Source organism: Hyaena hyaena, unplaced genomic scaffold (assembly GCF_003009895.1).
Source record: "Hyaena hyaena isolate Hyena2069 unplaced genomic scaffold, ASM300989v1 scaffold_300, whole genome shotgun sequence".
NCBI classification, from domain to species: Eukaryota; Metazoa; Chordata; class Mammalia; order Carnivora; family Hyaenidae; genus Hyaena; species Hyaena hyaena.
Window position 1 is genome coordinate 2,015,619 of NW_024080933.1, and position 23,906 is coordinate 2,039,524.

The 23,906-nt window shown below is 44.8% G+C and overlaps 1 protein-coding gene across 1 annotated transcript in view; it reads right to left on the reverse strand.

Annotated features, from left to right (window-relative positions):
* SLIT3 (slit guidance ligand 3) overlaps positions 1-23,906 on the reverse strand; it is a 606,956-nt gene that overhangs the window by 502,321 nt on the left and 80,729 nt on the right. Inside the window, exon 4 of the mRNA XM_039247657.1 lies at positions 5,431-5,502. Within this exon, the coding sequence (XP_039103588.1) occupies positions 5,431-5,502 (72 nt within the window). The remainder of the gene's footprint in view (positions 1-5,430; positions 5,503-23,906) is intronic.

The following is a 23,906-nucleotide window of genomic DNA, read 5'->3' on the forward strand; positions in this document are numbered from 1 at the left end:
AACCTTCCAAGTCTCTTGCAACTCCACAGATGCAAGTGAGGGCCAGGGGGGTTAACCCCAGTGGACTGTTTTTAAAGCTGTCAGATACCTTGTAGAACTGAGTGGAGGATAATTGGAGGCCCCTGTGCTGCTGCTGTCATGCTGCTTATTCAGCTACAGGTTGAAAACCACTACCAAATACTGAATGGGCTCTTTGGACATGAATCCAGAACAGAGGGGCCAAAAGGACCCACGCATCATACAGCAAAGTCAAACTCTTAAAAACTGGCTGTGAACCACTGTGCCCCTCATCTCCTTAAAGCTCTCTTCTGAGTAAAATGCAGAGGACTTTTAATCACTGTTTTCACCTTGTCTTCTGCTACTTTTAAGGATGCCTGGCAACATTAACCCTTTAACCTCCAAATAACCGGAAATCCTTCACTCCCTTTCCCATGTGCAGATGAAAGAGAAAGCTAGAAGCGGACACAAAAAGGAAAAATTAATAACCTATAGACCATGTAACAGACCACTCTCCGTGCCATCCTGTCTGGATGAGACAACTGAGGCCCAGAGAGGGAAAGTAACATGTCTCAGGCCACAGAGCTCATGGGTGGTAGAGGACCAGTCTGAAGACCAGGATCTTCCTACTTCAAGGGCACTGCTGCCTCACCCTATATCTCTTGGAGCCTGAATTCTCTCAGGTGCTGATGTTTTGATACCACAGATGCCAAAGCTGTGGCATATGCACTGCTTGCATCAGTCAGCCAGCAAAGTCAACCACAGCCATGTTTCACTGAGCACTTGTTATGTGCTACAGTCAATGTTGAAGGCTGTCCATGGGTCACTTCCATTTATCCTCACAACAACATAGAGAAGTAGGTGCTCTTGTTTATTTTACTGATGATGAACCTGAGACTCAGGAAAGTTAAATAATTTGTCCACAAGCTCACAGCCTTTTAAGCCCTCAACTCTACTGCCACCTCCTATGCTCAGCTCTGAGTCAGGAGTGGTAGGGATCTTAGGAAGAGGGAAACACAGTCCCAACACTTTAGAACCTTCTGATCTATGTCCAGAGGGGGAGAAGCTAATATTTATTGCGTGCCAAAGGCATGGCAGAGAAGACCTTGCTAGCCTTTACAGACCATGGTGATGTTACCTAATCTTCAGGGCACTTCCAAGCTCTATGATTCTCTGGCCTGTACTATACATGCTTGAAAACAGGGTAAGAAGACAGATATACCACTAATATACATATGGATCAATGAATCGATGGTACTGGATCAGTAGGTGGATGGGGGGTGGAGTGACCAGGAAAGGCCTTACAGAAGCACTTAGACATATGACAGATCCATTATAAACCCTTTTTATCATCACTTCCACAATAGCTAGCTTGGCATGGTATAAAACTGAAGGACTCTTCAGTGACACAGACACACATATGAGTCCTAGTTCCATTGTATCCTGGTTATACAGCAATGGGGTAAGTTAGATAACCCCTCTAAGCATCAGAAGTAGATCTGATAATGATCATCTCTGCAGGATTAGTATAAAGGTTAAATCTGAGCATTGAGGCAAAGTCCCCAGGGTAGTGCTACTTCTTAGAAATGTGAGCTATATGCGTAAGTAATTTAAACTCTGAGTTTTAGTTTCCTCTACTATAAAATGGGAAGGTTGAGGCAGGTTGCTACCTTCAGTAGAAAAACAGCACAGACTCCCATCAGATTACCAAAATTTGAATTCTGGTTCTGTCACTAAGTAGCTGTAGGATATTGGGCAAGTTCTTAACCTCTTTGAGCCTCAGTTTCATATCTATAGAATAAGAATAGTCATAGTATCATACCACAGGGTTGTTAGGAGTATCAAATGAGTTATACCTCGAGTGCTCAGATCAGCACCTGCTCGTCAATAGGTTTACAGTTGTATTACCTTGAAGTGTTACTTTCATTTAAAGCACAGCAAACTGCACAAAGTTGTTGCTCAATAAATTTGTAGACATCTGTTGTTTTCAAGTTTGGCATCACTTCCCCCATCTTTGGATAATGGAATTATTATTTCTTTTGGGAAACTCATTCCCATACCCTGCAAACTCTCATCCTCAAATGACTGGGTGAACCCATGACCCAAACTTGACTGGTCAGAGGACACCACCTCACTGGCAACAGCAATGCTCTCAGACATAGATGTGTGGCCAAGCTAAGCAGTCTACCACTGGTTCTTTTCTGCAGGACTGTTGACTCTACTGGATTGCCAGATTAGTACCTGGAGTCTTCTGCTTTTGCTCACCATCATGTGCCCTGCTACAAAAGACTGAAGAAGTGACATGAAGTCCCAATGACATCACCAAGCCCCTGGATCCAGTTGTTCCTAAAGCCATCCATAACTATTTCTGAACTTCCCAGGCATATAAACTAAGATCTTTCCTCTCTGGATTAAACAAACTTTAGTCATATTTCTGTCACTTAGTGGTTAGTAGCGTTAATATAATAGCAGGTTTCCAACAAATATTATTTCCCTTTCCCATCACTCCTCAAAACATCTTATTACATGTCGATACCCTTGCCAAAAGGCTTTCTTTGGATAAACATGAAGTATTAAGCAGTTTTTGTCTACAGATATAACAAGAAAGGAAAAGGCGTGTCCAGAATTGCTACTTATCCCACATGGTATGCTAGGGAGTAAACAGCCACACAGTACCCACATTTAGCATTCCCTGGAAAATACCTCACTGTGCCTATTGAGATTCAATGCTCCTTTAATACAGATCTAGTGACATATGTATACACACCCGTGATTGCACATTTATTGATTTCTAATTTGTACCCTGCTTGCTTCCAAAAAGGCCCTGGAGTGGCTGACAAAATAAGACAAAGACATAATAGGGCCATTAAGAAAAATCAAAGATCAAGCCCAGAGAGAAAAAAGGGATTGCTGATTATAGCCAAAACCTGAGTTAATACAGTTGCTTCAATAAAAAAAATTATATTTAGCTCTCAGCTTTTTGGCAGCCATTCAGAATGTGTCACAATGAGGCACACAGAGAAGTGGGCATCCTTCATGTCTACACCTGAAAACCCAGCAGAAGCCGGGTTGGAACAAGCACAGAGGAAGAGCTTACTAAATGAATGAATGAATGAGGGAATGAATGAATGAGGGATAAAAGAACCAAAGCTCCTTAAGGGCACTGTTTATATACTTAGGCCTATATCCTTCACTTATTCATCTACCCATATGCGGTGAGTGCATATGTGTACCCCTCTCTGTGCCTGGCTAAGACCTGGAGAGGGACAGATACTAGACTGAGTCAAATGTCGTTCCTGCCTTCCCAGCTGTGGCTCCCGGGCTTGAATCAAAAGTTCAGAGCCATCCACCTCAGTGCCCATAGCAACTGCTGGTTTCTTCGTGCATCTAGGAGAAAGCGATCAGAGAGCAAGGCTGAGAAAATGTGAAGTGCGGGAGTAACACTAGTTGCCTCGGTAATTACACTCACACGGCACTGTAAACCCTAGAAAACAAATGCACGCTATGATCTCGTCTGATACTCACAGTTCCTTGGCGAGAAGATAAAAGGAAAGGGGAGTGTCTGCCTTTATATTGATGGGAATATTCGGGCACAGAAGGGAAAGTGACTCCCCCAACCTCTCTTAGTTAGAAAGTGACAGGATACCACCCTGGGGATTCCCATGGCCTAGGCTGCCACCAGAGACCTGTTATCACTGCCTGAAATCCCTCCTCTGCCTGGATCAAAAGCAGCCTTACACAAAATGGGCATCATTTGAGGGCCGTGGGGAGCGGCTGTGAGGCCATGTTCCATGAGCAAGAACCAGCCCGCCCGACACCCTGTAACAAGTGGAACACTCAGACCCCACCCGCTCGTGGCTTTCCAGCAGCCCCAGCCCCACAGACACCTTCTGTTTGCTTAGAAAGTGATGCTGAGATTCCAGATGAAGAGTTTAGAGTCAGCATTATTTAGGAGCAGGTTGAAAAAGCACAATGTGGTGGAGAGATGGCTATTAGGTGAGCATGTAAGGAAAGAACTATATAGGAAGAGGAAATTAAAAACCAGGTTGTTTCCCCATATGCCCATTTAGTATCGTTCATCCAGCTCAGCTAGACGCTCAGGTTGCTGAACATCACTTTGTCCATCCTCATACCCATCAAGATGGATTCAGCATGGAAGGGTGAAAAGGGGAGCATATTCTTGCCCACAAATAGCAAAGTCAGCCAGGTGGACCGAGCCGGAGAAATGCAGTACACAGCGTGAGGAAACCTTGACAGGGTACAGGTGTGTCCTAGAGAAGGCAAGCAAGACTGATGCACCACTTACACACCAGCCTACCAGTGCAATTCCTGTTCCAACAAAGTGCCCTTTAAAATACATCTATGTATATAGTCTCTTTATGTGTATGTACACACAGATATAGATACAGACTTCTAATTCAGAACTCATTCTTAAGCACACACACTGACATGTGTTTTGTATTTCCCCATGTATCCTGGAGCCTACATGCATTGTTTGACTGCATAAACAGGTATTAAACACAGCCACTTGGAATGTAAATGGTGGCCACAAGTTTAGAGTCTCCCCAATAATGTTAGAGTCTTCCCAGCCAGGCTGTAAATCTCACTGCTTGACTATAAAGCAGCCAGACACTGTCACTTCATTCAGAAAATCAAGGCTTGGGCCAACCCAGTTCACCCCATGAGACACACAAGTCACTGCCAGTATGACTTGTAGGCTCAGAATCATAGAGCCATTCACCGTCAATTAATTAACACCTGCATAACACCCACAATATGCCAACCACAATCTCCATTCTGATGGGCATCTCAAGCTCCTTGAACCTCCAAACTCTCATACTGAATAAACACACAGAAGGATCTCCAATCTTCCTCTTGCATTATGTCCTGGATCATTCCAGAAGATAAAGCAAAATTCAAGATGTTTCTTCTTTTTCCCACAAAATCACAGATCTCCAGACCCAGGGTTCCCAGACTGGTAGAGGTAGGAAGCAGGCAAAGGCCCGGGGTTATACCCGTCTGCAGGGTGAGATTAAAGTGTTATCCAATAAAATGTCCTCTGAGACCACTGGTGTCTCCTGTAAATAAACATACCTCAAATCCCATCCCTAGGGCATTTCCCTGAGGTGAGGTCAGACCCATGTTAAATGGCAGTGTGTCCTTCTTTGCAAAGAAGAGATCCACTACCATAAGTCACTATTACTCATTGGCCGCTTAAGCCACTGATATCTGAAAAATGGGAACTAAATGTCGGGTGTGGAGAGGAGTGTAGGGGGCACACCAGTTTGAAGCCCAGCTTCAAGTCTCCATGTGTATGGCCTAACTGCCAAGCTCTGCACGGTACCAAGCTCCACTCACAAAGGCAACCACAATATCCATATCACCAAAGCCAGGCAGGACACCAGGTAAAGAACATAATTCGGCTCAACTTACAGTCTGGTGAGCTTTGGTGTACTCTGGAAAAGCAATTCCGGGAGGACCTGGAGCTTATTCTTGTTCAGGCGCCTACAGATGAAGAACAGAATGAAAGCGTGTCAGGAGACATTAAACTGGATCAAGAGTATTCACAGACACTCACTTCAATCAATCAATCAATCAATCAATCAACATGTATTAAGAGACTTTCTAGATACATCAACATCAGACCCACAGCATGTTAAGGCATATTCTGTTTTGCAAAGTTTGCAGTCAAGCTAGAGATACAAAGCAAAGGTCATTCATAGGCAAGAACACAGCACAGCCCATGCGCTGCCCTTTCCCCATCAAGAGCCTAGGACAGACATCACTAATTGATCACAACATTCTTTCTCACAGATCCCAGACAAGGCTTTTGAAATTTTCCGGAGATGTGCTCCAGGTAGCTATTGCCAAGCGATGAAACTGATATGCAAAATGGGTCCCTAAAAAGAAATAAAATACTAGAGAGAATATTTCATCCTAGATAGTGGTGGTGGCTGCAGTGGGGAGATAGCATTTACTATGGAAACAGAGGAGGCCATGGGTTGAGGGGCCAAATGCAATCCCTGCCAGCCTGGAGCAGGGCCGTATTATAACTTTCATGGGCCGTTGGCACTTTTGCCTTTGCATGCCCCTAAATCTACACAAAAAAATTAGCATCATATTTTATAACTATGTTGGTATAGAAATATATTAATATTATAACATTTACTTTGACCTGAAAGGCTTTTTTTCCTTCTAATTTTAAAAGAAATGAAAACATTTTCATGGGCCTCTGAAAGTATCGTTGGCCCTGGGCACTGTCCCCACTGTGCCTAATGGAGCAGTCAGCTTTGGGTCAAAGACTACAGTCTGGGCATGCCATGTGGCTGGAGGTAAACTCCGCCCAGAAGGGAAGCCCCACGTTGGATGGCGGCAACAGAGCCAATCCGATTCTCTCCTGAAATGGTCAATGCTAATACCAACAGTAAAGAAGGCCACATGAGTTTTCAAGGGACACCAACCCCTTATTGTGGCCTCTAATAAGGCTGATCTCTGGAGAGCAGGAGGTGGAGAGGGAGATCCTCCTTCCTGTCCATTCCCCTGCCTCTCTGTCCTAGCATCTTTATACAGCTTCATCAGTGACTGACCAAACCAGTGTCTCCAAATCTGTCCCCAGAATCCTTAAAATCTTCTGGAGCAGAAGGACAGTTTTATAGTCTGGTTGAATATTTTTTCTTAGAGAAACCTGCCAATTTGGTTACCTGGAACAACCATACTATCCTATCTTAGAGTTAAGCAAACTGAAGAAAAGATAAGCTTCTTCCCTATTTCTGCCCCAAAGCCCACACTCTCTCCACTATAGCAAGCAGACATGCTTCTCAGGGTGGGAATTTCAAATTTTCTCCCTTTCATCCCAGGTTGATGGCCAAAAATTTCTGAGAGACAGAGGACTAGCAGGAGGTCAAAAAGGGCAAAGCATGTGAGAGAGGAGCTTTGAAGACCCCAGAATAAGGCTCTTGTCAGAAGTGTGCTGCTCAGCCCTGAAGGGGCTCACAGTGTGTGGGGGCAGGTGTGGACCAGCAATGCTATTTGTGGGCCCCCTGACTGCAAGGAGACCAGACTAGAGGCTGAGAAGTTGGACTGGATAAGCTCAAGTTCCCGGCCATTCCCCAAGAACAACCTGACTCCCCTATCAGTGCTCTCTCGTCTTGCAAAACTAAAACACTATTACCATCGAACAACTCCTTGCCCCAATTCCCGATAGCCACCACTCTACTTTCTGTTTCACTGAGTGTGACTGGTGTTCTTTTTTAAATTTTTTAAATGTTTATTTATTTTTGAGAGAGAAAGACAGAGCGCAAGTAGGGGAGGGACAGCAAGAGAGGGAGACACAATCTGAAGCAGGTTCCAGGCTCTCAGCCATCAGCACAGTGCCTGATGTGAGGCTCAAACTCACAAACCATGAGTTCATGACCTGAGCCGAAGTCGGATGCTTAACCAACTGAGTCATCTAGATGCCTTGTGACCAGTGATCACTCCCAGTATCCACTCTCCATGTTCCTGTAACTAAAATGGAAAGACTGGAGGAGCCCACGGGAGAGGAGAGTGATGGGGTAATCTAGTTGCTTGTTTAGAGCAGCTCCCATAAGTCAGTGATAGGTCCCTTTATGTCATGTGGGAGCACTGATCCCAGAGAAGGTGTGGTGGTCTGACCTTGGGGCTAGCCAGAGGTGCGCTCAGGTCTAACAGTATCTTGATCTCCCTGTGGGACCTTCGGGTAGTTACCCAGCCTGTTGTTGAGCTTCAGAGTTCCATTCTGCAAAATAACCCTATTCGTTGGGTTATAGAAATTCTTAATGACACAGTGCGTGCCTAAGTGTTTAGCATTGCAATAAGAGCATCATGATAATAATAAAAATGATGCAGTCCTAACTGCATATCTGATGCTATGTTACATGATGGATGGGCACAATCACAGGCAGGAGAGCATGGAGGCAGGCGTCATGCCTACCCACAGCTTATAGATGAGGATGCTGATGCCTGGAGAGGCTGAGCACATTCCACAAGGCCACGGTGTTAGGAAGTGGTAGGGATGGCATCTGAACCCAGGCAGTCTGCCTCCAGAGCCCTGGTTCTGAACCACTAACCACTCAAAGCCTTGTAATAACTGACAGTTCCCTTCCTCCTTCCCTTTCTCCCCCCGCCCCCTTCCTTCCTTTCATCCAGGGTTACCACCTCCTCAGCCCCAGCCCAGACAACCACCCATCCTGAACACATTTTCCTCCCTGAAAAGAACTGTCTTGGCGGTCCCTATGGCCAGAATTGGGTCTCTATGTGTCTGTCTGGAACCACCCTCTATTGTCACAGCTGCACAGACCTGGGTGAGAGTTACATTCAGACGACCAACACTTCAGTCTAGGCAAAAATCCTAAAACCCGGCCCACCGAGGCCTGCAGTGGGTACAGTGTTTAGTGTGCTAAAAAGCCCTAAACCAGAGTTGAAGCTAAAAATAAAACCAGCTTGGCTCCAAAGCTCCAGGAAGGGAAGGAATCATTTTTCAGTATTTGTGGCTGGACAAAAATAAAAACACAACCACACCGAGCCAATTGTGCTCTGCCTGCTGCTTCATAAACCCTGATGAGACTTCCAGGGCAGCTGGACCCAGTTTTTTCTCCCAGAGCCTCTGGGTTTTTCCGCTTCAGTCTGGGCGGGCCTCACGCTGGTTCTCCCTATCACAAGGAGCCCGATGCTCCATTTCATTTCCAGGTCATTCCAGGACTTATTCACGTTTACTTAGCAAACTGAGCCAGCTGAAAGGTCTTCCTTGAAGGGCTGATGAAGGCTCCAAGCTGCATAAAGTGCACTTCCCACCCAGCTGCTATAGAGTGGCTCTTGAACAGGAAAATGACTAGTATGAAATGGGTCGTTTTCCTGCGAGAGGAACAGGGAAGCACTGGGCTGCAGACAGGGGCTGTGGCCCTGGGGCCCTCCATCCCTCATGTCATCCACTGCTCTGTTACCCTGGATCCACAGGTGAAAATCTCCTGCTGTGGTTCAAGCTGAAAACAGATCCATGAGGCCTGAATGAAAAGGACCAAAGGGGACCCATATGAGGGCAGACCTGAGGGGACTGAAAAACCAGCCATAGGCCAGGTCAGTGATAAGATAAAGCCCTCTCTACCCTCTCTTCCCTGAGAGATCAGTACTCTTTTTCAGCTTTACCTGCTAGAACAATGGGCAGCATCAATGTCAAAAGACCACAGTCTGTGAGTTGCAAGATCATACTGAACCACGAAGCATTGCAGTACTGCCGAGATCACCTTCCAGGAGGTACCGACATGCAAGATCTGATTAGAGCTGTTGCCACTTTTGTTGTTGAATTTGTCCATTCATCTATCCATTCAATTATCCATCTACCTCACCTTTCCATCCAACACCATCCATTCATCTCACCAGTTCTTTTTCAATAGGAACGTATAAAGATGAATAAGAATATTCCCTTCTGAATATCAGATGCTAGTGGAGAAGATAGACAGGAAAACAAAGGTATCTTGGGAGCACAGTGGAGGGTGAGCTAACCCAGACCTGGTGAAGGAGGGCTTCCCAAAGGAAGTGGTTAGAATTTACTTTCGAAGCATGAGTACGACTCTTTAAGAGACAGGGACAAAGAGTTCTATATTTTTGTATGGCTACAGAGGTCCAAGACATCAAGGGGCCCCTGGGAAGTAGGCTACACCACCAGACTGTGGGGATGACATGAGAAGCAGAAGTAATAAAGCTGTAGAGCCAGGCAGGGGTCCTATGGCAAGGGTCATGATAAAGGATCTGGGCTGTGTTGTTTCCTGGGAGTAATGGGAAGCCACAGGAGAGGGGTGTGCAAGGAAATTATCATCTGATTTGGATTTTGGAAAGTCCTCTTGAATAGCAGTAAACCTCGTTTGGTAGAGAGTGAAAAAGGAAGCAAGGAGACTAATTATGAGGGCTCTTGCATAATCCATGTGACTGTGTGAGGATCTGCTTAAGGATGAGAATGGTATTGGAGTGTAGGAGATACATGTGAGGCATCATTGACAGTCAGAGGGAGTTACAAGGGTGGAGGTGTTAAAGCTGGCCGCCAGGGCTCCCACTAAGTGGGTAACTGATCAGCTGAGACTACCAATCACTGCCAAAAGGAACAGAGAAGGGAGACAAGCACAAAGAACATGGTGTGTTCAGATTCAAGATTTCTATGCTACTGGGATCTCTCAAATATGTTCTGACAACGAATTATCAGTAGCAAGTAACAACAGTAAAGTCATGACTCAGGTGTTGTACTAAGCCCTTTACATGTGCTATCCCATCGAATTCCCACAGAAATGCTTTGACGCTAGCACTCTTGGTAGACCTATAAGGAAACAGAAGCCTAACATGGTTAAAGCACTTGCCCAAAGTCCAACTTGACCAAAATGATGGGGATAGGATTTGAACCCAGACACCTGATGTGAAGCCTGTGCTCCTGGCTGCCATAGATAATGATAATATTTAGGTTAGCTCTTCATTATAGACTATCTTGACTTACCATCTAATGTGTAAGTCTCATTTTCCCAGGAAACTCTGAAGGTCCTCAAGTGTAGAAAATGTCTCCCTGCTGTCCCAACTTTAGCCCACACAGCCCCAGGCATGCAAGTGTGTGGTGCTTCAGGAAGGGTATGTTTCATGAAGGGAGGAATGGCAAATTTGGGGAATCTGAAAGATCAATGGTCTTCCTGGGCTAGGTGACAGAAGTCATCCTGTTTGGAGGTGAACAAAACTCCCAGAGGGGCCCCTTGTCTGTCTGCATTCTCCAGAAGCTTCTTGCAGACTCACTTGCCTCACTGACAGGCAAGGCAAGAACTGTGGGGCTCACTCAGTAGCCCCCCCCCCCACTCCACCCACTGAGTGAAGGACGGAACAAGAGGCCTCCAGAAGCATGTATGTCAGGAGGCCAGGGCAAGGCCACAGCATGTCAAGTCCTTTCCTTTCTTCAGGGAACAGTGGCCTATCCAGCTGCCTAGCTATGGGCTGAGGGAGGGAAAAGTCAAAGTGTTCTAACTCCCAAAGGTCACTGGGATTGCTTACTTTAGGAGTGAAATCAATTAGTTCCTCAGCCCTGGGCACTTTCCTAGGCAGCCTGGATGCGCTCCAGGTCTACTGGTACCTTCAGAAACATCAATGTGTCTAAGCAACAGGGCTAAAGTGCCTTTGTTATTCAGAGCAGAAGCTCCAAGCCTCCCCCAGTGGATAGGTGGAGAGGCCAATGGAGCTGGGGCTCCAGGCAAGCCCAGAGGAAGGGCAGCACCAAACTCAGAGGTGGCACCCTCATCCATGAGGATATACGGGTGTCACTGTACATCAGGGGAACTCTGAGCATAAGTGGAAAAAACTTGAACTTTGGCAAGTGATAAAAGTATACAGCCCTGATTTAGGGTTATTTCTACAGTTGCTCCCTGTAAAAACAATGGCCTCTTATTATTTTTTTGGTTTCCTCACTGGTCAAACAAATAAAATTCAGGCTTTTTTCCTGCTATGCAAATTTCAGAATGCAAATGAGATGTAACCTGATCAACTAAGTAAGAAAGCTGATTTGTGATGTTGTTGGTTTATGTCATTGTCATGATCAGAAATGGTTCCCATATGTGTGGAAAGAAAGTCTATTTGCCTTAGCACCAAGAGCCTCTTTTTGTTGGGTGACTGATTTTTCTTTGCCATTGGGATTTCCATTTCCTTTTCTTTTTTTTTTTTCTTTGCTAGCAGCTTTACTGAGATCTAATGGGGCTTCCTTTTAATAGCACTTCTAGTCCAAGCCACAATTTATTTTGATGGTTCCAAAGCAAGTTGACCTGAGCCTTACCTTCCACAGAATTCAGCATTTGTTCATTGACATTTAGGTTGGCTTATGCCAATTCTGAAAATCTGTTGTTTTTAGTTTGTAACTTCAAAACGTCCTTAATAGCAATTAAAAACCTTTATTTTTGACATTTCTGTCAGAGAAACAACTTTGTTTTCATCATCTAAAATTTTTGCCCCTAAGCAGTTTTTTTCCCCTTATTGAAGTTGTTTGAGAGAACCCATTTTAAAAATAACTTAAAGTGTAATTTAGGAACACAATTATTATGTAATAGCAAAACATGTACCTCATGAGGTACCTGAGAGGGAGGAATGCCTTAACATCTGCAAAGGTCCCCTTAGCGCTTCTTTTTTTTTTTTTTTTAATTTTTTAATGCTTTTATTTATTTCTGAGAGAGAGACAGTGTGAGCAGGGAAGGGTCAGGGAGAGAGGGAGACACAGAATCCGAAACAGGCTCCAGGCTCTAAGCTAGCTGTCAGCACAGAGCCCAATGCGGGGCTCAAACCCACGGACCGTGAGATCATGACCTGAGCCGAACTCGGCCACTTAACAGACTGAGCCCCAGCCCTCAGCGCTTCTCAAAGCATCGATAAATGGTGGCTGTTGTAGCTACTGTTCTTATCACCATCAGCGTCCCTAGATGACCTAGGAGGCCAGAAATACAGATTTACTTCTCCTTCACAGAGGACGGTGTTGGTCTTCAAGGCTATTAGAGTAACCAATGAGTTCCAAAATCTCAGTGGGTTAACACAGTAAACAGACTCTACACTCACATAACGGACTCGCTCCATTTTGCCAGGTGATGGAGGGAACTTGTGGTCTCCAAGTCTGCAGCGCTGGGGAAGAGCAAAACAAGGAGCCAGCTCCTAGCTTTCTAGAACTAGTGGTGGCTCCTATCACTTCTGTGCTCAGTCTACTGGCCAGAACTAACAGCACGGCATGAACAGAACTGTAAAGGAAGCTGGGAAATCTACAGGGATCTCGGATATTTGTTAAGAACTATCGTAATAGCCAGCTTGTCTTCATATCAAAGGAACAATGATGATCTCTTTGTTCTTGCTTTTCCTTCCTTCCTTTTTTTCTGTGAAGACAGGGCACTTATGCTGTGCTAAGGACTGTGTGAGATGTTTTATATGCACTATCTCATTTCACCCTTAGAATGACTCTTGAAGTAAACATTGTTACTGTGATTATTTTACATAAGGAAGCTGAGACAACAGAGAGAGTATGTAATTCATCCAAAGTCACACAGCTGATAAGTAAGGTTTAGAAAGAGGGCTCTCTGATACCAAGACTGTCTTTGAATCCATTCACTATTCTACCTCCAAATAACACTCTTCAGCTGGGTGACCAGCAGGCCTCATAACAATCCCAAGACGAAGGTCAGTAACAGAGCATTTGCCCATTTTATATAGAGAGAAACTGAGTCAATGCAGACTAGGAAGCTGAGCCTGTGCTCTTTTGGCCTTATTGTCCAAGCCCTATATAATGATCCTTTCCCTCTGGTTTCAGAAGGCTCTGAGGGTCCCAGAATCACTGTCCCCAGGGCACGAGGGAAATCCAGAGCCATTTCTAAAGGGCATTTATTCTTGTTCCCCTTTCAGATATAAAAGTTCTGTCTATTCAGAACTTCCCTGCCTGCCCTTGTAGGTGACTTTGTACTGAGATTTATGTACTGTTCTAGAGAGCTCCGAGGCTTGCCCAGGATCTCACCTTTCTGGCATCCAACTCAGGATGCTAGCAGAAAAAGAAAACAAGCACAAAGACTCCCAAACAACCCCTTTTGAACTTTCTCACACCTCACATTGGGCCAATTTTCCCCAATTACATGGTCGGTTGTTAGAAAGAAAGCAGAGCACATCAGTGGCCTGAGTCTCCCTGTCTCTGGCCCATATGCCCAAATACCCCTCCCTCCAGAAAACCTTGATTTTAGGAGGGGAGAGTGGAGGTGAGGAGAAAGAAGGGTAAGAGTCCCATGTGTGCAGCTATAGCAGAATACTACTGACTCTACAGAGAATGAGCCAAAGGGCTCTGGGAGCCCCTCTTGTTCCAGGGTGGTTAACCCATGAGACCTAAGTCACTGTGCCTAGAACAATTCGGGGAACTCCAGAGGCTGTGACCAACAGGCTGCTTTATCTAGGGCTAAATTCACAAGCAGGGGTCTCTCAGAATTTCCCAGTGGATTGTACATGGAGCCACATTAGTACACAAAGGCTCAGACTCCAGGAAAACATGTCTAGGGTGGGAGAAAATACACAATTAGGTAGGCATGTGAATGCACATATATACACACGTGCACCCAACATACACTGCAGACATGCTGAGCACGCCAGAGTCATGTATATCCCTCAGAGCTGACCCGACCCATTTCAGCCAGCCAGACTACTTGACGGTGGCCAAAGCTTGGATCTGCATAGTGATGTCCTCACCCTAAAAGGTCAGGCAGCTCCCCAGACTCAAGAATCATGCCTCATCACCTCTGAGATACTCCAGCCTTGCATCCTCTCCTGCCTCAGGGTTTTTGCACACTTTCCTCCCTTCTCTGGGGAATTCTCTTTACCCTGTGACCAGGGTGGCAGCTGTAGAGGTGTTAATAGAAATGTTTTGAAGGTGGAGCAGACAAATTTGCCGATGCTGGAGAAACGGGGTGATGAAAGTTGACACTGAGGCTTGGCCTGTACATCTAAAGCTGTGGAACTATTGCTACTAGAGAAGGGAAAGGAGTGTGGGTACAGAAGGTCTGGGGACCAGATTTGGATATATTAAATTTGATATGCCCATAAATATCCAAGTGTAGATACCTGATAAGCAATTGGATACACAAACCTGGGCTTCAGGATAAGACCAAGATACAGATGTAGATGATATTTAAATGCATGAACCACTGAGGCACCTGGGTGGCTCAGTTGGCTAAACGTCTGACTCTTGGTTTCAGCTCAGGTCATGATCTCAGTTTGTGAGATCGAGCCCCACTTTGGGCTCTGTGCTCACAGTGCAGAGCCTACTTGAGAGTCTCTCTCTCTCTCTGCCCCTCCCCTGCTCACATTCTCTCTCAAAATAAATAAATAAACATTTAAAAATAAATAAATGCACTAACCATGGCCCTACCATGGGAAATAAAGAAAGGAGATGAGGAGTGAGGACAGTTCTGGGTTGTGCCATCCCCTGGAGAGCAGAGGGAGCAGGAAACAGCCACCAGTGTGGAAGGAGAAGCAGCAAGAGAGGGTGGAATTGTGGAAGCCAAGTGAGGGGAGACAGGTCCAGGGTGGGGCGGGATTGCTGCTGAGAGGCAGAGAAAGATGAGGATGACATTGGCTCTAGCAACGTGGAGCTCAGTAGTTACCTGGAAAGAACAGCTTTGTGTAGAGGTGGGAATGAACTATTAACTGGAGTGGCTCAAGAAAAAAGTGGGAGGAGAAAATCAAGGGGAAACACTGATTTTGAGGGGGCTTGCTATAAAGGGGGACAGAACTGGGCTGGTAGCTGGCAGGGAACATGAAGTCAATAAAGGCTTTTTGTTTTTAGTTTTTAAGATGGGGGAGAATTGCAATGTGCTTATATGCTGATGAGAATGATATGGTAAACAGGGTAAGTTGATGATGCAGGAGGTTGAGGGGGAAAGTTTTAGAGCAAGGCTCCTGAATAGGTGACAAGGAAAATTCCAGTGCACAAGCGATGGCAATGGCCTTTGACAGGGCCAAAGATAGGTGATCTGTGGCCACAGCAGGGGAGGCAGATGTTAGGGGACAAGGGTATGGCAGATACAGTAGTGGGAGTCTATGGAAGGTCTCCTCTGATTACTTCTATTTTCTCACTGAAAAAGGAAGCTGGATAGTCAGCAGGGACTGAGGAGAAGGAGGTGTTGGATGACTGAGAAGAGGGAGTAAGAAATCATTGTTCAGGAAAGAGCAGGAGACTGAACTGACCAGGAAAGGCTGGAGGCTAGTGGGACAGCAGCCAGTGAGGTTAGTGATCCTGCGTTGTGACATCTGCCTATATAAGCATGTGTTTGTTCCAGACACATCCAAGCTGCCTGGGTGAGGGCATGCAAACAACTGAAATTGAATTCAGCTTAAGCTGGGGTTTTTCCAGGAATTACAATGTTGGAAAAAATGGACAACGGAGTTGATGGAGTAAGGGGGGAGAGGTTGTTACAGTTTGAATGTTTGTGTCCCCCTGACCCTCAAGGGGATGATTTAGGTGATGGGACCTTGGGAGGCTAATTAGGACCTGAGAGCAGAGCCCTCATGAATGGGATTAATACCTTTATAAAACAGTCTCAGAGAGATCTATTGCCCTCTCCATCAGGTGAGGACACAGCAAGAAGTCAGCAGTGCGTAGCCTAACAGAGGGCCCTCCTCAGAACATAACCAAGCATCTTGATCTTGGACTTGCAGTCTCCAGACTGTAAGAAATATATCTCCTGCTTTATGCTACCCAGTCTGTGGTCTTTTATTATAGCAGCCCAAATGGAATAAGGCAGAGGTCATTAAATGGGTGAGGGGCAGTGACAAGATAACAGAGCCTACGGGGCCAATAACTCATGGACAAGAGCTTGTGGACAGGGCACAGGCCTGGGACTTTGGGAAGCTGGGTGATGGTCCTAGCTCTGTCCTGAAGAGCTGCAGGTCTGTGTAAAACCACAGTACCCTGGTTTTCCACATCAACAGAATCAGTGGGTTATAGAGAGGATTCCTAAAACCCCTACATTACTCTCCTTATTCTGAGACATGGGTAGGGTACCTAGATTCTACATCCAGCTCTAAATCAGCTATAAGTCCTTCAGGTTTAACTCTCTTTCTCTTGGCTTCTTCACATGAAAAATGGGAATAATGATACCTATTACATTATCCATACACATGAGGTGCCAAGGGAAGACTTTTTTGGTCAAATTTTTTCATTGCAACTCAGAACTTAGAATAGTTTCTAGCAAGTAGTAAGTGCTCAATAAATAATTGCTGTTTGATTATTTGGTTGGTTGGTTGACTGGTTGTTTGAATGAATGAATGGGTGACTGAGTGAATACCCACTTCACCTATCTCACAAAATTACTGAGGAACAAATGTGATGGAGATGGTAAACTTTGCAAGAAGTCTACGGTGCTGTACACTGCTATGAAATGGTGCCCAAGCACCCCTGTGCTGGCCACTTCACTCTGGCTATTGAAACCAGAGTATCTCGTTAGGGACCTGCTGGAGAACTGCAACCAGATTACCAGAGAGTAGCAATCACAACACCATGGACTAAAACTCTGGGTTACAGTCCGGGAAGAAGTGTTCTGAGAGTATGGAGCACCAGACACACACCATCTGATCTGTATAGTGGGTTGAGGGGAAGCAAGGGCAGTTTCAGAACTGAGGAAAGCCAGAGGGAGGATGAAAGTCTCTTATACCACATGGGGCATTACAGAATGAGGGGTGCTAAAGAGAAAAGGCAGAAGGCCCCCAAAGGTTAACTCTCTCTTGTCTGTGCTGAATGAATATGGGAGAGCATGTTGGGGGGCAGAGGAGAAGGATTGAGAATTCCTCCAAAGCACGCTCCATCAAGATACGAAGCATTCCTCGAGCAGCCTATGGTTAATGTTAAGTCATTTCTGCTACAATTTAAAAGAAAACTCCTCATAGTAGACAGTTATGAGGAGTCCCCCCCTCAACTTTAAATCTCCAAAACAATGCAGCAAAGCTGGTTCTAAACAGGATGGCATGAGCACAGCCCATCACAGACTTCACATGTTCTCTCTGGCTTGTTCTCAGCCTGTCATCTGGGTCCCCAACCCCTTTGACCCACAGGTAGGAAAATGACAGATGCAAATCGAAGAAGAAATACTCTAGCTGGTGGATGTCATGGGGGGCAGCTGCGACTCAGCACAAATTCTCTGGAAGTGTACTGTTTAAAATGGTCCTGTTTGAACCCACTGGCCTTTGCTTTTGTTTTAAGAAAGTTCAAAGTAAAAGAGACACACACACATACACAGAGAGAGAGAGAGAGACAGAGAGACAGAGAAAGGAAAAGAGAGGCCTTACACCAAAACCATTCAAACATTCCTAGCTTGTGAATGACAAATTTCCCTTTAGTTTCTGTTCTAAACACTCGCACTCTGCAAGATCTGTTAACGATGGTGTGCTTCCCTGTGTGTTTATCTAGGTATCTAGATATATGTCTACACAATGAGCAACAAAAAGATCTCTGAGGCTTTCGCAGGCATGAGCCAAGGAATGTAGAGTAATTATCTGTGGCCAATTCGCATCTATAACTAATTAGAATTTTACTTTCTCACAGCATTTCCTTCCTGGTCCAGGTCCAAGGTTTTTTCTTCCTCTTTTTCTTTCTTTTTTCCTAGAAAAGCAAGATACCTGGATACATTTAGAACTGTGGGGTGGAAAGGGAACAGAAGGAAAGTGGAAAGGGGACACTGTTCAGATTGCATTATTGCTTTAATCTGATTGAATCTTCTTTGGTTATTTCTTTCTGTGAATGCTTTTCCAGCATGGGAATGGTTTCTCAACCCTCTGGCTGTTGCATTTGAACCAAAGTCTGCAGAATAGTTTAAGAGCCCCTGCTCACCTCTCTCACTCCCACCTCAGGCGAACAGTTCCCCATCCCAACCACAGCTTTGAGATCCCTTCCAAACTTGTTGGCGTCTCAAACTGAATCCCAGATGTTCACTTAGCAAGAAATAAATGAATGGCCCAAGCTGTGGACTGAATCAGTGATCCTCACAAATAGATTCCAGGTGTGTTGGCATCTGGATGGCTCTCTCTCTTTTTCTCTGTTTTAGACACACACACACACACACACACACAGACACACACACCAGTTCCATCCTGAAAAATAATTCAACACCATCTCCAGATGTAGCAGATGTAGAGCTGATACAGAATGGACAGGACTAGTTGCCTAACATGAATTACGTCTTTTCAATCATGGACAAAGGCAAAGGGCTCCAAACATACCCCCCCTTGCCTTTGATAATCAAAAGCATAATACATTTGATGTTCAAAATCAGGTTAGGCCTGAAAGTGCTTAGAATAGCTGAACTATCTTAACTGGCATCAATTTTCATTGTCCATCTTAGCCACTTCCTGCATTTCCTATGAAACTCCTCTTATTGCAAATTTAACAAGCACCTACCATTGGCCTACCTGGGACAAGCAATATAGGGAAGGGAAAAAGAGAGAAGGCAAGATCTCTGCCTTAAACGAACATACAGTCCTGATGAAACAGCAAAGTTCAAATGATTTAACTCATACATTAAATGTAATGTTTACTCAGTGACTACTCCTTTTTATTTTTACTCATTTTTGGATGCTTCCCTTTTTAAATTCAAGTATAATTAGCATACAGTGTTAGTTACAGGTGTACAATATAGTGATTCAACAACTCTATTCATTTTTAAGTGCTCCAAAAGTAAGTGTACTCAATTCCCTTTACCATCTCCCCTCTGGCAACAGCCAGTTTATTCTCCATATTTAAGAGGCTGGAACTTTTTTTTTTTTGTCTCTTTTTCTCTTTGTTTGGTTTCTTGTATCCCACATGAGTGGAATCATATGGCATTTGTCTTTCTCTGATTTATTTCACTTAGCATTATTCCCTTTAGATTGATCTAAATCTTGCAAATGGCAAGATTTCATTCATTTTTATGGTAATAGTCCATTGTGTATATATGCATATGTATATGTATCTGTATATGTAAATGTAATTGTGTATCTCTATCTCTATATCTATATCACATCTTCTTAGTGCCTATTCTATGTCATACTCTGGGACACAAAATCCACCAAGATCCTTGCCTTAAAGAGCTTACAGTCAGTCTAGTAGAGAAGGAAGGTAAGTTCACTGATGACCACAGGCAAATGTGGTGTATGCCGATGGAGAAGGAAATCTAGGAAGTTGTGGGAGAAGTCTTTATAGCTTCGTGGAGGAGGCAGTATTTGATTAGCATCTGGAAAGAGAAGGAGGAAAGAGCTAGGGCATGAAAAACAGAAAAAGGCCAGAGGGAATACCTGGGCAAAAGACCTATGATAGGACACCACAGACACAGCATCTGTTTCAATGTGCAGAGTGAAGGACATGGATCCCCTGTGGGTGGGTGCAGTAAGACTTGGCAGACACAGTCAAGTGAGGCAAGGCACACTTGTGAGCTGAACTGGTAAGATGAACACATGTGAAGCAATGGGAAAAGCATGAGCTGGAACTCTGGGTGATGGGCAGACTGGAAGGAAAGTGGGTAAGAAGAGCCAACCAGGGGCTAGGGGACTTGTGGAGGGGGCAAGTCTTCAAGGGCAGGTAGAGAGAAAGGGGGAGTGAGGAGGGTCTTCCAGGCTCAGAGGGCATTATGATCAAAGCTAGCAGCAAATGCTTGTCCACAATAGGTGCAGAGACAGGCAACCATCATGGTCCCAGCAGTAGAAATACATAAAGACAAAAAAGAAGGCTAAATGGATGGGGATGAAGCCCTAGTGATGGTGGGAGGCCTGTGGGTTCCCAAGATGCAGTCATCAGACTTTTAAGTGAATTCAGACAGTAAACACACAAGTATGTTTATTTTAATCAGCATAGGTTTTTATGTTTTTAGAAAAAACATTTAACTCTCTTGTGGTAATTATTAAGATGAAGCTAAGGAAGAGGCACCTGGGTGGCTCAGTCTGTTAAGCATCTGACTTCAGCTCAGGTCATGATCTCACAGGCCGTGAGTCTGAGCCCCATGTTAGGCTCTGGGCTGACAGCTCAGAGTCTGGAGCCTGCTTCAGGCTCTGTTTCTCTATCTCTCTGACCCTCCCTCGCTCATGCTCCATCTCTCTCTCTCTCTCTCTCTCTCTCTCTCTCAAAAATAAATAAACATTAAATTTTTTTTAAAAAGATGAAGCTAAGGTAAAAAAAAAAAAAGTAAGTTGATTTAAAGTCAAGTGAAAGAGTGCTCGCTTCGGCAGCACATATACTAAAGTCAAGTGAAAGAAAATATTAACTAATAACAGTTTAGGTATTACACAGGTTGACCAAAACCATGAAGGGGGTACAGAAATGACTAGCATATTGGGGGAAATTTGTGTTGCTAAATGGTCACCCAAGTTTCTTACCCAGGCTTGACATGAAGAAAGGAACACTGTAGGAAGAAGACTCGGGCAGGGCATGCAAGATGTTTTATGAGGGAGAAGCAAGAGCTGATGGGGGCAGAAAATGAAGGTGATCACTGTGTAAGTCAAACAGGACCGGTGTGACACCTGGCTGACAAACAGGAAGATGATAAGGCAAAACGTGATGGCACAAGATGGGTATAACTGGAATACAGAGAGAACATGGTAGATGGGTTTACTGTTCTAATTCTTCCCTCCTTCTATAGAATCATATACCTGAGACTTTGACTATGTGTCCTTGCAGTATTTCCCATCAAAGGGGGCAGACTTGCACTGCTGGTGTCAGACTTGGACATGTACCTTGATTTGGCCAATAGAAGATTGGTGGGTGTAATGTGAGCAGAGGCTTAAAATGTGCTTCTGGGACTTGGCTTCATCTCATCTCCTCCTCCACCTGCCTTGAGAAAAATAGACCTCTGGCAGTCATGAGACAGAGGAGAATAAGAAATCACATGTAAGATATTAAACCTAGTCTACAGCCTGAATCCAAGCCCTGCTGAGCCTAGCTGAAGTCAGCTGATATCAGCCAAATTCAGTCAACTTATGATCCATAAGCAAGGAAAATAGGCATTTCTTTTTATAAGGCACTTTTTGAGGTTGTTTGGATAAAAGGGAAATTGACTAACATGGAGGAGGAGGAGGAGTTGCCTTCAGATTTGCAATAGTCTCCTGACTAGTCTCCCTGCTTCTACCATTGCCCACCTACATCCTATTCTCCTCTAGCAGCTAGAAAGATCCTTTCAAAATACACATTAATCAAGCCATTCCTTTGCTCAGAAGCCTCCAGTGGCTCCCATAGAACTCAGTGAAAGATGATGGTCTCGCAATGGGCCATATGTCTCTACATCATCTGTCTACCTCCTTCCCCCTTTACATCTCAAACTTCAGCTCCTTCCACTCTCCCACATTCTCATGCTGCTCCAGCTACACAGCCTCTCTGCCTCTCCTGGGACACAACAGGGTGCTCCCATCTTCAGGACTTCCCCTTGCTGTCCTCTTCCTAGAAAATACTTCTTTCTGATACCCAAAGAGCTAACATCTTCACCTCCAGTCTCAAGCAGTGGAATGAATAATGGCCTGCTCTGAAAAGAATCCAACTTGACCTTCTCGTGGACATCTCATAGGCATGTCTGATGTGGATACTGTCATCTCCCTCCACCCCAAACTTGCTTCTGCCCAAATGGTCCCCATCTGAGGGAGTGATCCTTTCTTGTGCCTCACTCCTTTTCACTTGACATTCCCCATGTGCCACAAATCACTACGTGCTGTGAGCTTTGCCTCTTAAGCATATCTTCAAACCATGCTCTTCTCCTACCCCAACTGCCTCTTTCCTACTTCAGGTTACCATGGGCTCCCCCTGCCAGCCTTCTTGCCCCCATGCTTGCTCTGCATCCTCCCACCCAACTCTTAAAGTGATTCTACATATTCCAGGTGAACTGATTTCCTTATAATATGAGACTGATTATGTTGTTCCCCTGCTGAAAATTCCTCGATGGCTCCTCACTGCTGTCCAAAAAATATTAAAGAATCTTCATCCTATCTGGGAAGCTTGGTGTCCTCTGTCCCTTCTCACTTCAGCTGTGATAAATTTCATTTAACTCGTGAGCATACCCTGCTCTCTCTCATCTCTGGGCTTCTGCAGATAGATTCTATCTGGAGTTCTTTTCCTTTCTCCTCTACTTCATTAATTCCAATTCAGCCTCTGGGTCTCAACTAAGAGGGCATCTCTTCTAGGAAGCCTGTCTGACCCTCCTCTACTCTTACAGTCCTCTGAAATTATTTCACTATACTGAAATTTCCTATTGACTGGCCTTTTTCATTGGAGAGTGAATGTTGTACTAAAAGATCTCTCTACACCAGGGTCAGTAAATATTCTCTGTAAAGAGCCAGGTAGTAATTACCTTAGGCTTTTCAGGCTTTACACTATCTGCCACAACCACTCAATTCTGCCAATGTAGCATGAAAGCAGCCATAAACAACACATCCATGAATGGGCATGGCTGTGTTCCAATAAAACTTTACAAAAACAGGCAGTGGCCTGGATTTGCCCTGCAGGTGGTACTTTGCTAAACCCTGTTCCAGACTGTCACTATATCCCTAAGACTAGAAGAATGCCTTATACACCAAAGGGGCTCTGTAAAGATTTCTTGAATAAAAAAGGAAAGATTGAATGAAGACTACAGGAGTAAATGAATGGTATGTTTTATTATTTTTTTTTATTTAAAGCTTATTTATTGATTTTGAGAGAGAGAGAGAGAGAGAGAGAAAGGTCATGAGCAGGTGGAGGGCGGGGGTGCAGAGAGAGAGAGGGAGAGAGAGAGAATCCCAAGCAGGCTCTGCACTGTCATGAAGCCAATGATGGGCTCAGACTCACAAAATGAGCCAAAACCAAGAGTCAGACAACCCACTGAGCCATCCAGGTGCCCCAATGAATGCTGTTTTAAAGGCCAAGCTAACCTAGTTTGAAAAATATCTTTCCTAGAATTAAACTTGTATTTTAGGAACTGTCTCTTTTCTTATTCTCTCATGTGTAAATCTCTGTCATGAAATGATAATATTTATTGAGTGCCACCCTTTTAAATACTTGACAATGATGAATCTATTACATCCTCAAAATAACCCTATAAGCTATGAACTATTTTGTCTTCAGTTTATGCAGGAAGAAACCTCAGAGGGTTCCTCAAAGCTAGAGGTCTGCCTTGCCTTTAGCAGAGCCCTTCTTCTCCAGAGGCCCTCATTTGGTGTCAGTGACCCAGCACCTTCGCTGGGCTTCCTCCCCACTGTCTTTGTGGTCGGTCTGAAGCCTTGCCTCCCCCTGGCCTGCTGTACCTATGCACCATGCACCCAGTCTGAGGTCAGACATTCCTAATTTGGATCGTCTGCCTGCCTAACTCTCTAATTACCTCACCCACAATCCCCGGGTCTGATACAGCTTGCCTTTTCCCCAAGGGTTTAGCGCTGCTCTGGGT